General features: G+C 40.6%; 2 protein-coding genes across 3 annotated transcripts in view; one reads left to right on the forward strand and one right to left on the reverse strand.

Annotated features, from left to right (window-relative positions):
- Positions 1-560: 560 nt before the first annotated feature.
- herpud1 (homocysteine-inducible, endoplasmic reticulum stress-inducible, ubiquitin-like domain member 1) lies at positions 561-9,747 on the reverse strand. Of its 2 annotated transcripts, XM_032523342.1 has the most exons (8): positions 9,332-9,744; positions 7,574-7,651; positions 5,925-6,002; positions 4,952-5,160; positions 3,946-4,056; positions 3,439-3,804; positions 1,735-1,834; positions 561-1,407 (listed from the first exon to the last, which is right to left on the reverse strand). In XM_032523342.1, exons 1-8 carry the CDS (start codon positions 9,482-9,484, stop codon positions 1,219-1,221), a joined length of 1,284 nt encoding a protein of 427 aa, XP_032379233.1. In that variant the 5' UTR covers positions 9,485-9,744; the 3' UTR covers positions 561-1,218. The 2 variants fall into 2 exon arrangements, with proteins under 2 accessions (XP_032379233.1, XP_032379234.1); XM_032523343.1 differs by lacking the exon at positions 7,574-7,651 and having other exon boundaries at positions 9,332-9,747.
- A 3,051-nt stretch (positions 9,748-12,798) lies between these two features.
- Positions 12,799-14,937, forward strand: part of LOC116693543 (parathyroid hormone) — a 10,820-nt gene continuing 8,681 nt past the window's right edge. Inside the window, exon 1 of the mRNA XM_032522552.1 lies at positions 12,799-12,876. Within this exon, the coding sequence (XP_032378443.1) occupies positions 12,799-12,876 (78 nt within the window). The remainder of the gene's footprint in view (positions 12,877-14,937) is intronic.

Here is a 14,937-nt window from a genome sequence, read left to right on the forward strand (position 1 = left end):
TGAACTGAAGTTCTGGTCATGGTCAGTTTCTGCTAGAAATGAATGTTAATGTTCACTGTATAGAAGCAAATAAAGGCCAAAAGAAAAGCACATTTTTGACTTTAAATTTTTGTTTGTATTTCGTAAAGGAACAACTGATTTCAGATAGATTTAAATAGATTGTTAAACTCAAACATTGTAACCAATTCAGCTCAAACCCTTTCAGGCTTTCTATGCTTCCAGTCAGAAGCTTGTCTGTCAAACAAGTGAAAACAACATCTGCCCTACTTTTCAAGCGGTTAGACCCAGGCTCCATGCATGGACAGTTTGAAAAGACCAAAAGAAATCTGTCCCTGAAAAAACAGAATTTACATTCAGTAAGCTAGGGCATCTGTGGCTCAGGTGGTGGAGCGGTCGTCTACCAATTGGAAGGGTGGTAGTCCGATCCCTGGCAACGCAGTCTACATGTCCAAGTGTCCTTGGGCAAGACACTGAATCAAGAATTGCTCCCAATGTTGCGCCATTGGGGCGTGAATGGTGCCTGTACTATGTAAAAACACTTCCAAGTATTTGTTAAGACCAGAAAAGCCACAAATTGTTGTCAATTTATTGTATAAGAGTATTGATCTGGATCACATATATTAGTTATGTGACCCAGAAAAGCTGATTTTGAATTCTAGAGAATCATAAAGCCCATGTACATAGACCTCCTCACAGTAAGAATAATTTAGGTGCAAAAGTCCAACAGTGTCAGCTAAATGGTTTATGCATTATAAACTCAACTGCCACTTGCTGTTGTTTCATAGACAAGGGAACCATCCAAGTAGCTGTACTTGTCTTATAAAGTCTTATCACACAGCAAAATAACCTTGGTGTGGGGTCAGCAGTATACTGTCAGCAAGTAGGTGTTTGGTAAATTGGAGAGTTTGGACAGCTTGGATACCATTCATGTTGTAAAAAATGTTGTCTTATAATTCTAGTCCTTTGTGACCTAAGTTTCCAGTCCACATTTTTGGAAATTCAAGGGGCTGGCATTGCTTTATTTTGCTGGTGTTTTAACTTAGCTCAAGTTATTCTCCTTTTGCAATAGGGAGATTCCAGTCATTGTTGATGTGCACACGTACAATTCCCTTACTTTTATTTATTCTTGAGTTGACAGCTCCAGATAATATTGTTCCCTACTGTAAATATAAAAGAAAAAAACTCTGCTGTCCCTATCAAATCATCTGTCCTAGATGGTCAGTTGGCCATACCCTGAGGTACCTCAGGTATGAGGGAGGAGAAGAAGGTTTTGAAGAAAACCCAGGCCGTCCACGTGAATGACACCCTGTGAGGAGGTACTAAAACTGCCATCACTGGTCCTTCTCCGTCCACTCCGTCCAGTGCAGCTGCAGGTTCCTCCCTTTGTCTGTCAGCAAGCTCGTCTACCTGAATAGACAGATAAAGTCATCATATTAATGATGATTTATGGCAGTGGGTTTTGAAAGTGTTTTTCAGCTAAAGTATACTTTACAGATATACATATATACTATACAGATGCACAAAATTGATTTATTGGTACTACATTGATTAGATTCCGCAGTGGTCTTCTGGTAAATACACATGCCCACATACAGGTTATAGACCAGACCTGTACCCAGAATGTCATGTCATGGAAACAGAGGCCTGAAATAGCTGAGATATAAGGATGTAAAGCAGAGTTTATAAAACGTAAATAGAGGTAAATCCGAGCAGAGAATATGGCACTTTTCTTACTGGATTTGGGTTCCTGTTCTCGTTCTGCTGGACCTCAGGGGGATGGTTGGGACCTTGGACCTGCACTCGCCTTCTGAAAGGAAACCAACCAACAGTGTGTCTGTGGAGAAGAAAAAAAATAGGAAAAATTGGTTTATTTTTGTTATTTATTTTGAAAAAACTTTTTGTGAACATCATAAAGCAAGTTCTGGGGTTAAGGTTATCCAACAGTTATGAACTAAAAAACCCATGTACTACTTTTTGAGGGAAATTTAAACTTATAAAAAAATAAACTTATCTTAAACTAGTAATGTCAAAACTCCGGCTAAGTTTCATTTCCTCCACTCGACTACACATAAGACTTGTACATTTGCAAACTTTTATTAATTTTTCATTGGTGTCATATTACCTAAACACTCCAACGGTTGGGGTCACAAAACAACAGTTGGTCAGTGCAGCTTTTTTAGTATGCAATGTAGAGCGCAATAGCATGATTTGTTAAAAAATTATACAAGTCCCTTTGCGGCCCAAACCAAAGTGATGTGTCAGATCATGAAAGAAAACAAGCTGAAAAGCATCTTTGATGACACGTGATACTATTTGAAAGTGCTCTGATTTTTAGGAATCTAAGCCCAAGAGGCCTAGGAGCCATGCTTTATTATCATTTTCATAATTATTATCATTATTATTATTATTTTTATTTTTATTAAGGCCTGAGCATGAAGTGCCATGGGCCCAACAGTCCCTGGTACTGAAAGTGCGACGAACCTAGTTTGTAAGAGAATTCTATTTTGTGAGGGAAAGTACAATTCTTTTCGACCACTGTTTTAAGAAACATTTGTTAAATAAAAAATAAACTTTCATGCAACTCACAAATACTATATAACATTTTCACAAGTATGTATTACAGACAAATTATTCCAGCTGATTATTTTAAGGTTAGAAGGTTCTCTCTTGACCAAGGGCCCAGGACAACTGACCCGGTGTTCAAAAAGACAGACTGTCTGAAATCAGCACTAATCACCAAGCAAATGTTTTCCCACACATATTGTTAACTCCACCAAGCCACCATAGCAGGTAACTGGCTGAAAGTTCTCTATAATTCTCAACCATATTTGAAAAAGACAGGCACTGTAAAATAAAGATTACTTACATACAACTAAAATTTGATTTTTACTTTCATCACAACCAATACATTAAACTCTAACTGCTTGCAATTGTTTGTTCTAATATAAAGCTTTGGTATAAATGGTCTCAAGGGTATACATTGTGAAGAATGGGCTGTATACATACACCTTATACACATCATCTACTTTGTTTATTAAGTGAAACAGAGCAAATTAATCATGTATACCAGAGATGCTACTATGCTCCTATTTGTTATGATTTTATACCTAAATTTCACAATAAGCAGTAACATGTATGGTATACTGTTTAAAATCAGACACTGACGGGCTTTAGTGGACAACCCTGCTTCCCAGTAGGTACTATAGTTGTTTTAAATGATTAAAATTGTGAATTGAATGTTTGCCCTTGCTTTCGAGACAGGCTCTGGATGCAAACACAAGCGAAAGATAAGAGCCAGTAATGTCGAGAGCTCCACAGTGGCGTGCTTCAAAGTAGGTCACTCAGCCCAAAGCAGTGCAGTGAAGCATTTAAGCCAAGTTTAGTAGTTGGACTTGAAAATGTAAAAGTGCAAAGTTGTAAGCAACAGATTAAACTTACAGGTACATGAGGAGGAGGGTGCCCATCACCAGGAGAAAGCGACTCAGGTTGGAGTTGAAGTACACAATTACAGCCAAAATGCCGAATCTTGCAGCAGAGTACAACCAGTCTAGCCAATCACGCTCCATATTCTCCTCGTCCTCCATTACAGGTCCGCCCTGTGCGTTCATCCTCATGTTCTGGTTGGCCTCCCCAGGGTTGATGAAAGCGCCACCCTGGTTCTGATTCGCTGGCAGGTTGTCGATGGGGTTCTGATTGGCCAAGGGGTTTGGGACAGGAGCTTGGTGGGCGAGAACAGGAGGATACTGGCCAATGGTTGTAACTGGTGCAGAGGGGACAGTGCCTGCTGCAGCCATTGCCGCGTGGCTGTTGGGAGATTAGACAAATATCAATAGTAACTAGTTGGACAAAGTTGTACATAGCCATGACAATGTGTGAGGCTAAACTAACAACCCTGACACAAACGGAAAAGTAGTATGATTTAAAAGTTTATAAATGAAAACTCACTATTGCATGTAATACTGTCTAGCGTAGACATGCTGGAGCCACAGTAGCTGTTGAGGGCTGTACAGAGAGTAGGTGGGAAAGGCTGGTTGGGTCATCTGTGGTGCTCCAGGCCTGCACAGAATGACAAAATGTTAATTTAATTAGAGTATCTGCATTTGTTTGAGTTGTAACATCTTTAGGCAAATTAACTCAAACATGTCATGCAGCAACTTTTTTGCTGCGTCATACAAAAAGAAAAACTGCAAACTCATAATAAACCGAAAATATTAGCGCACTTCTCAGTGGCTGGGTCCGCGCAGTCTGCCTCAGCTATTGGCCTCAGCTATTGGCCTCAGCCTCAGTTGGCCCTCACAGTGGGTCGGCTTGGAAAGGCTCGTAGTGAAGGCGGCTAGCAACTGACAGCGCCCTACACTCAGACCATGACGCTTTCCGGAGCCATGCAGTGACCTCCCTCACTGCGGGGGAAACTCTCAATCGGAGGGGGGACTGTCGTCAGGGGGTCAAGTTATAGAGAGCCGGGAGCTTCATGGAGACGGCTAATGCTAACGTCTGCTTCAACTTCACACATAAACTTCTAATAGCTATATTCTCAGTAACGTGACAATCTGCAAGCAACAGGTTGCTTTTAAACCACTAAAACAGCAGTGACACGTTTGGCTTAGTTATCAACGCCGTTAGTATGGTGGCTAAAACTAAGGATATGTCGTTTATGACGATCGTTTCTGCAGTGCTTTCTAACATGCTGCCACTGTGCTAACCGAGCATTGTTAGCCTTTACATTTGTATTATAGAGAAAGATTGACAGCTCTACTATAGAGTAACATTTTGCTGCCAAGGGCCATCAGGCTATACTTTAGGTCGGATTAAATGTGATTTAAAAAAAAGAATAACTATGTATGTTGACATCAAATTTATTTCGGTTGTTAAGAAAAAAAGTGATGTGTGGAGATGCAAATTAAACTAAATAAAGTTCAACATAAACATAATTTCTTGCATTATGACCTACATTGCAGCAGCAGACCATGAAGGAGTTCCTGATGGAGAGGCAGGGGTATGCGTGTGAGCTGGAGCAGTAGCTGAAGAGGTCTGCCTCCTCTCTCTCAGCTTCGGCGTGCTGGAACTCTGGGCTGTGAAGCAGGGGCTGCCGGGACTAGGTGAAGTAGAGGCTGTCACGGTCCTCGGACTGGAGGCCTGTGGCTGTCCGGTCTCTTTTGTCTGCAAAGGCAAGAAGAGTTGGTTAAAAATTTGAGCAATATTTGTCACCCAGCACTACAGCAAATTCAAAGTCTGTAGAGCAGTAGTGGTTTTTGGCACGGGCAAAGCAGGCAGCCTCCCGGGGCGACTTTTTTTCATTAAGGGCAACACAACCACTTAAAAAAATTTTAAAAAAAATGTCATAGCTGTTTTTCTACTGTATCATCATATTATTGTTGTTCTCTGCTCTTGTTACATTTTTTTTAGATCTGAATGTTGTATAGAATTGTATATATTTTTTGCACATTTATTTTGTTGATCTTACATTTATGTTAATCTTTTGTGTGTGTTAATTTTAGATGTTTTTTTCTGTTACATGTTTATGTTTTGAAGCAACAGATTGTAGCATTATGTCAAAGACAAATTTCCCCTGGGGGACAATAAAGTATATGCAATTATATTCATTCACTCGGAAGTTTGAAGTATTAGTTGAGGCAGAGCTGGACACTTGAAAGAGTTTTGAAACAAAAGTGCTTTAGCAGCTTTTGATCTCTAAACTGTAGTGGAGTTCTGCAGGTTGACAACGGAAGTCAAACTGTGGACTTTGAGCAGGCTGGAGCACCTATAAAATCCTACAGAGGTGAGCTATGTATGTTTGTATAACACAAAAAGTCACTGACGCATTTATAAAAACAGTTGGTATGAATATATTTAACAGCTAACCTTGATCTGAATTGAAACACGGCCAAGGTTAGAAAGTTGAAATATGAGTAAACATCTCTCACCTTAGGTCTAGCTCCAAGGGGTTCTTGGGATGGAATCCTAAAAGCACACACCAGGTGCAGTGTGGGAATGGAGTCAGTCTGAGAGAGTGGAGATTATTGCCGGATTAAAAAAGCTGCATGGTAAAACACACGGACACATTCAATCCTTAACATTCAACAGAATTAAACCTATTAAATGTGTCAGTATGACAAGACAACAAAGGAGGGCGGTGAAGAAAGGAGGAACTGTGTGTCCTTGACTTACCAGACAACAACAAATTCCAGGTCAAGGTGACAGTGACACCCAATTGTTTTTGCAGTTAGAAATGTAATCAGTAACATTTCACGTTGCAGACACAGATTCTAATACTATCCAGCATTATATTAGAGTTAAAAGGGCCAACTTGAGCAGACGTGAAGAAACTTTAAGTACATTGTGCCGACGATGACTCTCTTTAACTTTTCACTTTAGGTATGCAGGTCTTGTATTGTATATTGTATTGTTATTAAACGTTTTACTTGCTCATGTTTTGAGTACTTTTTCTGCCAATGCCAACATTCTAAAGGGTGAAAAATAAAGCAAGACACTGTTTGCCTGGGACTCCCAAATCATTATATTGAACATTTCACCTAGTCTTGCCAGAACAGCTGTGAGGAGGCCTCGGGGAAGACCCAGGACTAGGTGGAGAGAATATACTGTATCTCCACCCTGTCATTTTAGTCAAAATGATTTAACATAAGATTTGATCAGATATACTGTATAGTACTGTGCAAAAGTTTTAGGCAGGTATGAAAAAATTCTGTAAACTAAGAATGCTTTCAAAAATGAAATTGTTAATAGTTTTTTGTTTTTCTTCATCAATTAACAAAATGCAGTGAATGAAACAAGGAATCTAAATCCAATCCATATTTGGTGTGACCACACTTTGCGTTTAAGACAGACCCAATTCTTCTCGGTACACCTGCACACAGTTTTTGAAGGAACTCCGCTGATAAGTTGTTCCAAACATCTTGGAGAACTAACTACAGATCTTCTGTGGGTGTAGGCTTTCTCAAATCCTTCTGTCTCTTCATGTAATCCCAGACACACTTGATGATGTTAAGATCAGGGCTCTGTGGGGGCCACGCAATCACTTCTTGTTCTTCTTTACACTGAAGATACTTCTGGTATATGTTTGGGTTGTTGTCCGGCTGCACGCACGCACGCACGCACGCGCACGCGCACACGCACACGCTTCCGCCAGTTGATGTCACTGCTGGACATCTTCCGATTTTAAAGAGAAATAAGCTTGATGTGGTTTTCATCTCCTGCACTAAGCTTCCTTGGCCAACCACAGCATCTATGATCCTAAACTTTGCTCAGGTTTTTGCAAGTAATAATTTATGCTGGTTTGAAGGCAAAGGGTAGTAACACAGTGTTTGCTCACTTTGCATTTTGTAAATTGATAAAAAAATAAACAATCATTAATGTTTTTAAAAGCATTCTTAGTTGAAAAGCAAGAAATTCCTGCGGTAGTGCGGTATAACACAACCCCCTTAGGAGAGTAGCTTAAGTTAGAGAAAGAACGGCAGGGTGTCTTAGGTGAGTGACGTCAGTGCCTGTGTGGTCGTGCAAGGACAGCGAGAGGTAACGGAAAGTAGCAAACAATCAAACATATTGTCATACATACTTGTCTGAAGAGTTCTTTGATGTGCAGATTATCGGGCAGCAGTTTACCAGCATAGATGAGTCTCTGGTCACTCACAGCCTACAGAAAACAGGTAGGTTTCAGTTAATTAAAACATTTGACTATAAAAATTATATCTTGGCTAGATTTGGGTTAAGTTTCTGCAGATGCCAGTTGCCAACATTTGTGTTGTCAATCAAACTTTGCCTATGCTGGCTTTCTTCTACTTAGTGGCCATAAGCCAGTTAAAACAAAACAAAACAAAGCAATGGCTTTGCATCAAGTAGGGTCCTTACAATGAATTGACCGATACTTGTTTTCCAGGCCAATACAGATACTGATTATTAGTAGTAAATGAAACCAGTATTTGGAACAAATATGCATTTAAAGTAAAAATTAAAAAATCTTTTAGTTAAAATCAACATTATGGAATGGTACACACTTCAACACACAAAATTGTTTAAACAAAATAGAAAATTTAAACATAATACAAAACAAAACTAGCTTCCTGAAGTTTTCAGTTTTTCTGCAGGTGTAGCATGCTTACAGAGCTGTAGCGGAGGCCAAGTATAGTCAATTAACTTTATTTGTTATCAGGCAAATATAACACTAATGCAGATGCAAATTGCCAAATATCGGACACGATAATCGGCCAGGTTGATAATTGGTCAAAAAATAGGGTTAAAACCCTGAAGCTGTAGAACTCTATTGTCAATGCAAGGAACCTACTGTCTTTGAAAGGATGATGATGATGATGATGATGATGATGATGATGATGATGATGAAATTATTATTATTATTATGGGGCAGGCAGCTTTATAATTGTCTCAATTATGTTTGCATGTTGTCCTGGGCTATCATATTTTAACATTACCTGCACTGCAGATGCACCAGGATTTAATCAGCCTAATAGTGATGACGCAGCTCTGTCTCAGCTAAAGCATATGGCTAATTTCCCCAAGAAACGACAGGCTCGATGAGAAATCCTTAACTTTACTCTGGGACCTGGCTTGTCACTTGGATGAATACATTTTACTGCCTGACCCTGCCGTATCTGTACACTTTGCATCAGCTTTCCATCTTCCCACGGAGGCACAGATCAGCAGGCAGGATGGACACTGTGCCTTTCAAGCCCGTAATTTTTCTGGAAGGATGAAACTTGGCAGCCCTATATGCTTAAGATTTAAGTTACTAGGCTGATTCGCTTATTAAAATACGTTCAGCTCATTTTGTCATTTATTATCATCATACATGTGTGACATGTCACAAACCAAGCCTTATGTTTAATAAAGCCTAGAAAGATTTGGTTACTTAGCAGGCTCACTTCAAACACAGGTGCTTCACACATAAAGAGGTTTAAGAAGTAGCCTATATAACGCTAATGTTAAGTCATCAGGTTATCACAAACTATTTTAATTCCATCGACATAAATCTGTCGACAATTTAAAATAGACAACAAAAACTGACAACTTTAACTGTAGACATGGCTCAACACAGTAAGGACCTGCTTTTTCCTATAAATCAAGACTGGTGGGGACAGTTTAACCTATAAAACGTGAACAGAAATCCCTAAAAAAAAATTATAATATGTGTGCAGGTTTGTTGTGAGCTGTGTGAGAGCTGTTAACTGGCAGCCTTCTTGACTCAGTCAGCTGGCTAATGCCACGACATTCCAGAACACAGCATTGAGCTGCCTGTCACACGAGTTAACAACTTCCGCTAACATTAGCCAGTTCATTTATCCGCCGTATAATAACTCACCGGTTTAGTTGTGAAAACAGTCGACAAATGCGTTTTTAGGTCCTTTATAGTCCAATTCAGATAGACGTCTTCGACGGTTTGGTCCTCCAGAGCTTGGTTAGGCGTTTTTATAAAAATAGTAATCGTCTTTTGTTGAGAATCTCCCACATCCATTTTTGCTGTTTCCCTAGTGGTAGTCTCGTGTTTAGCTAATAACTACGACTAGCTAGTCATCAAAATATGAGGGTTCCTGATACAATTTATCGGCAGATAAAAGAAAACAGTGCAAACTGTCTTCACTAAGAAGAAACTTGTGGGACTTTGCTTAATCTAGATTCGTGTCTTTCTGCTGGCTATCATACGGGACTTTTGTGAGGGGGAGGGTTGTATCAAAACACGCTGTGGCCACTCCTGATTGGTTACCATCTGTTTGTGCTCAGACGTGGAGGTCCTGCCCAGAGTGAAAGAGAGAGAGACTCTCCATGATTGGACTCCGTTGCAGGCACGGCGTCATGGGTGGGCCTGACTGGCCTAGGCCCACCCACTTTTCAACAGGCCCACCCAAAACTTTTCATTAAAAAAAAAAATATTTTAATTATAGAGAATTATTAAAAATCGGCAAATTATCTCATAATTTGTGCTAAAATAGTTTAAATCTTAAATAGTTTTTAACTTAATTTAAAAAAGTTGAAAGTTAAAAAAGTTCAGCAGACACTGAGACAGTGAGGTTTGGGATAGGATGTCGGTATATGTCTTCCGTGGATGAGCCCGCAACTCAACCAGTGCTGAAGTATCCGGTCACAGTGATAGGTGACAAAGCAAGGAGTTTCTCCACAAACTGGTATAGCAGATACAATTTCCTTGAGTACAGCATTAGGAAGGATGCAGTAGCCTATTCTGTAAGATGTGCAGGCACATTGGTGAGCGGGGCAGGGAGGAGAAGTTTAGCCAGACTGGATACCGGGACTGGAAGCACCTCAATCACGTTTCTTTAAAGCACCAAAATAGCAAATTGCACCAGTTTGCACTGGATAAATGTAATAATTACAGGCTGTCAATGTCTGAGCGTGGCTCTGTCATTCATCAACTCAACAACACAGATGGCCGACAGGGGAAAATCATAAAGGAATCAAAGTCATTCTGGACGTTGTCATCACTTGTGCCAAACAGGAAGTAGGCTACCCCTGCGTGGCAACCGTGAGAATGATGAGGTCAAAAACGTAGGTAATCTCCTGGAATTTTATAGACTTGTCTGCAGGCATGAAAAAGCAATTCAAGAGCGACTAGATGCGATCCCTAGCAATGCAAAGATGCTCAGTCATGAAATTCAGAATGACCTGTTGGATACTGCGTGCACTCTCCTGTTGTGACGGATTAAACGTGAACTGCATGAGGGATCTTTCTATGCTATTTTAGCAGACAAAGGATGTATCTAAAAAGCAGCTGGTGGCCGTTTGCTTACGGTATGTACACAAGGGGACTGTGCAAGAACCCGCTGTTGGCCTCGTAGCCACAGACAACATTACTGCTGATGCAATAGCACAGAAAACATTGGAAGTTGTTGCACCTTTTAAACTAGACCCTAGCCTTTGTGTTGGTTTTGGGTTTGATGGTGCATCAGTAGCCTTATGGTTGGACATAAGGAGGGTGTTATAGCCATCCTTAAGAGCACCTGTCAAAACGGCGTCCATGTGCACTGTCACTCTCACAGATTAAACTGAACGAGGGTGTGACACCAGTTGGGATTCAAGATTGGCCGCAGTGACAAAACTTTTCATTCATCCAAAACTTGAATCCTGGCGCCGTGCCTGCTCCGTTGTACGCTTTTTGCTGCCGCCTACTTCAGGGGTATGCAGCCTCGCATAGTTCCAAACATCCATTCTACGACGTTGGATCCCATCCCCAATTTCATTTCCATTGATGAGCGTCAAGTAACGTCTGAGGTAAATTGATTAAATATCTATCTCTTTTGAATTGTCAACTCTCTATGTTATATAAGAGGCCCTTTGTAGGGCATATACTGATCTTTATTTCTTTGTGTACAGTAGCAAATAAAGGTTCTGTGACATCAATAGTTGGGCTACTTTTAATACTTTAGTATAATAATATAAATTGGTCCTTTTAACTGTATATAATATTTCTAGTTTGACTTATAATGGAAAATAAGCAGCTTGTGTTGGTTTTATTTGATCACTTTTGAAGATAAAGCCCCGTTTGGACAAAGCTATCTAGTGTACATCTGTACATAAAATACCTGACAATCACTCTGGAAGTAAAAGGTTTTTACTCTTGTGTTTGTTGTTAGGTGATTATTGATTACAGATTATGCCTTAAAGAAAACATTTGTGTTGTATTACAGACCAGTATTATACTAATGATATATATTAGCTGTAGTGGGTTCTCATTTTTAATTGTCCTCTATAGTGTTTTTATAGTGAATGGTGTAGTAATACTCTTTTGGCAAATTTAAAAATATTGCAATAATGCAATAACAACTATACAGGCTTACATGAACCATGTGACCACCCCACTAGCGAGATCAAAGAGATCTTCTGTGGCTCTGGTCTTACATATAGAGCTCAACAGTCCCGCACACAGCTGGTTCGGGAAGTAAAAATAGAATGCAATTTCTCAATTGACAATTGGAGTATAAGCCATAAAATTGTAACTGTCAATGGTAGACTTAAAACTAGCTATAACATGACTAAGACTAACTATATGCTCATGTAGATGCCTAAAGTTCATGGGGCGCTAACCTTGTTTTGAGATAAATGTCTTTTGTTTTATTTTATTTTATTCTTCTCAGGGAACCATTACCTTACTGTGGTGGAGAGGTTTGTGTGTCCCTATGAACCTGAGGGCAAAAAACCTATGAGTAAGCGAGGCAGAGAGGGAAGGATCCTGCCCGACTTTCAGGTCTTCAGTAATGAAGGTCTGCAGGTCAAGATCTTTCTGGGCTTTTTGCAACCTGTTGCTGAATTTTTCCAGCTGGGATCTCAGACACTCCGTTTTCCTTGGTGGGGAGTGGACACATTCAGCCAGAGCCTCATCCAGCTGGGCTTTATGGGAAGCCTGGAATCTTTCCAGTATCTCCTTAGCTTCCTTCTCCTGTTCTTGGAGAGCTTCCTCCATCTTGCTCAATTTTACCTTCAGCTCCTGAGCTTGAACCCTCTCTATCTCCAGATAGCTCTCCAACTCTAACTCCACATTGGTCTTAACTACTGCGAGCGTCTGTTTCGCTTTACAAATCTTCTAAATCTCCACAGTATTTTTAAGGACCTCTTTTTCTTACTTCATCTGCTCCAATTCGACCTTCAGGTCTACAGTAATGAAGTACTACAGCTCGAGATCCTTTTGGGCTTTTGCAGCCCGTTGCTGATTTTTACCAGCTGGGATTTCAGATGCTCTGTTTCCCTGGGTGGGGAAGGGACACGTTCAGCCAGCTGAACTTTAAAGTCACACATCTCCCTCTGCATCAGCTCTTTGCCATGGCCCTAACTGCTAACCTTTCTCTGTTGTTGGAGCTGATCGAGGACATTGGCCAGCAAGTCCTCTCGGATGATCGGGTGAACTCTTCCCTCAGATTCACATTGGGTTAGCGTCACCTCGGTGTCCTTCAGTTCACACCGTACTTGTTCTTCAAGGTACAGTGCCTTGCAAAAGTATTCGGCCTCCTTAAACGTTCTGACCTTTTGCCACATTTCAGGCTTCAAATAAAAAATAAAAATAAAACTGTAATTTTTTGTGAAGAATCTACAACAAGTGGGACACAATCATGAAGTGGAACAAAATTTATTGGATATTTCAAACTTATTTTACAAATAAAAAACGAAAAACTTGGGCGGGCAAAATTATTCAGTTCCCTTATGTTAATACTTTGTGGCACCCCCTTTTGCTGCGATTACAGCTGTTAGTCACTTGGGGTATGTCTCTATAAGTTTTGCACATCGAGAGACTGAAATTTTTGCCCTTTTCTCCTTGCAAAACAGCTCGAGCTCAATGAGGTTGGATGGTGAGCGTTTGTGAACAGCAGTTTTCAGTTCTTTCCACAGATTCTCGATTGAATTAAGGTCTGGACTTTGATTTGGCCATTCTAGCATCCAGATATGTTTATTTGTGAACCAAGTTTAACCAACTTCCCTGTCCCTGCTGAAGAAAAGCAGGCCCAAACAATGATGCTGCCACCACCATGTTTGACAGTGGGGATGGTGTGTTGAGGGTGATTAGCTGTGTTGCTTTTACGCCAAACATAACGTTTTACATTGTTGCCAAAAAGTTTGATTTTGGTTTTATCTGACCAGAGCACCTTCTTCCTCATGTTTAGTGTGGCTTGCGGCAAACTTTAAACAAGACCTTTAATGGATATCTTTGAGAAATGGCTTTCTTCTTTCCACTCTTCCATAAAGGCCAGATTTGTGCAGTGTACGACTGATTGTTGTCCTATGGACAGACTCTCCTACCTCAGCTGGAGATCTCTGCAGTTCATCCAGAGTGATCATGGGCTTCTTGGCTGCATCTCTGATCAGTCTTCTCCTTGTGTGAGCTGAAAGTTTAGAAGGACGGCTGGATCTTTGTAGATTTTCAGTGGTCTGATACTCCTTCCATTTCAATATTATCGTTTGCACAGTGCTCCTTGGGATGTTTAAAGCTTGGGAAATCTTTTTGTATCCAAATCCGGCTTTAAACTTCTCCACAACAGTATCTCGGACCTGTCTGGTGTGTTCCTTCTTCTTCAGGATGCTATCTGAGCTTTAAACAGACCTCTCAGACTATCACAGGGCAGGTGCATTTATACGGAGTCACACTGAACCCCTGCGCGTCGGAGTGTGAATGTGTGTGAGTGTTTATCTGATGAGCAGGTGGCACCTTGTACGGCAGTCTCGGCCACAGTGTATGAATATGTGTGAATGGTGAATGTATGATGTACTTTGAGTAGTCGTTAAGACTAGAAAAGCGCTATATAAAACAGTACATTTACAATTGACGATATTAACATTTTATGTTGATTCACTACTATACATTTTTATTATTTTATGAAATGGGCCTTACAACTGGCCTCTTTCTCCTTGTTGTCTTCATCTGCCTCCTCCTGATCCTTCTCTGCCTCTGTCCCTCTCTCTGAATCTGCAGCCTCCGCTTCCTCCCTCACACTCAATTCTTCCATTCCCTTTTCTCTTTCACTTATTTCTGCATCTCCTTCTGTGGTCTTCTCCTGCTGTGACCCGCTTGGTCTCTGCATTTTACTGCCTTCTCCTTAATCATTTCCATCCTTCTCTTTCTCCTGTGCACTCAGAATTTGAATTCAAATGATCGGTCTCAGCAAGCACTATGTGGTGTGTTATCTGTAAACATTCATGCCAACCTTGCCAGTTTGTAATATTTTGTATTATGCTGTTCTTGTCTTCACTAAAATCCCAACTAATCAAAGGGCAGAATTCTCGTACAAATCACGAGGGAGTGATTGACTTTTGGCTAATAGACGCACTGTTGTTGATGCTGACTAGCCTTTAGCATACATACTCTAGTCGTTTCCAGGATGCAGGGCCACCACACCGCAGCAGACTCACTGTGACAGCCCGTCCTTGCTCGCTGTGCAAGATGCTACAGACACTGTTTTTTACGTGATT

This window comes from Etheostoma spectabile, chromosome 8, assembly GCF_008692095.1.
Source record: "Etheostoma spectabile isolate EspeVRDwgs_2016 chromosome 8, UIUC_Espe_1.0, whole genome shotgun sequence".
NCBI classification, from domain to species: Eukaryota; Metazoa; Chordata; class Actinopteri; order Perciformes; family Percidae; genus Etheostoma; species Etheostoma spectabile.

What these genes read in the sequence shown, in the direction of transcription:
- herpud1 (XM_032523342.1), bottom strand. Translation starts at nt 9,484, where the DNA reads ATGGATGTGGGAGATTCTCAACAAAAGACGATTACTATTTTTATAAAA. An exon ending in TCATGGTCTGCTGCTGCAAT is followed by an intron (nt 4,057 to 4,951) that starts GTAGGTCATAAT and finishes CATTCTGTGCAG; the next exon opens with GCCTGGAGCACCACAGATGA. An exon ending in ACCCTCCTCCTCATGTACCT is followed by an intron (nt 1,835 to 3,438) that starts GTAAGTTTAATC and finishes TCTTCTCCACAG; the next exon opens with ACACACTGTTGGTTGGTTTC.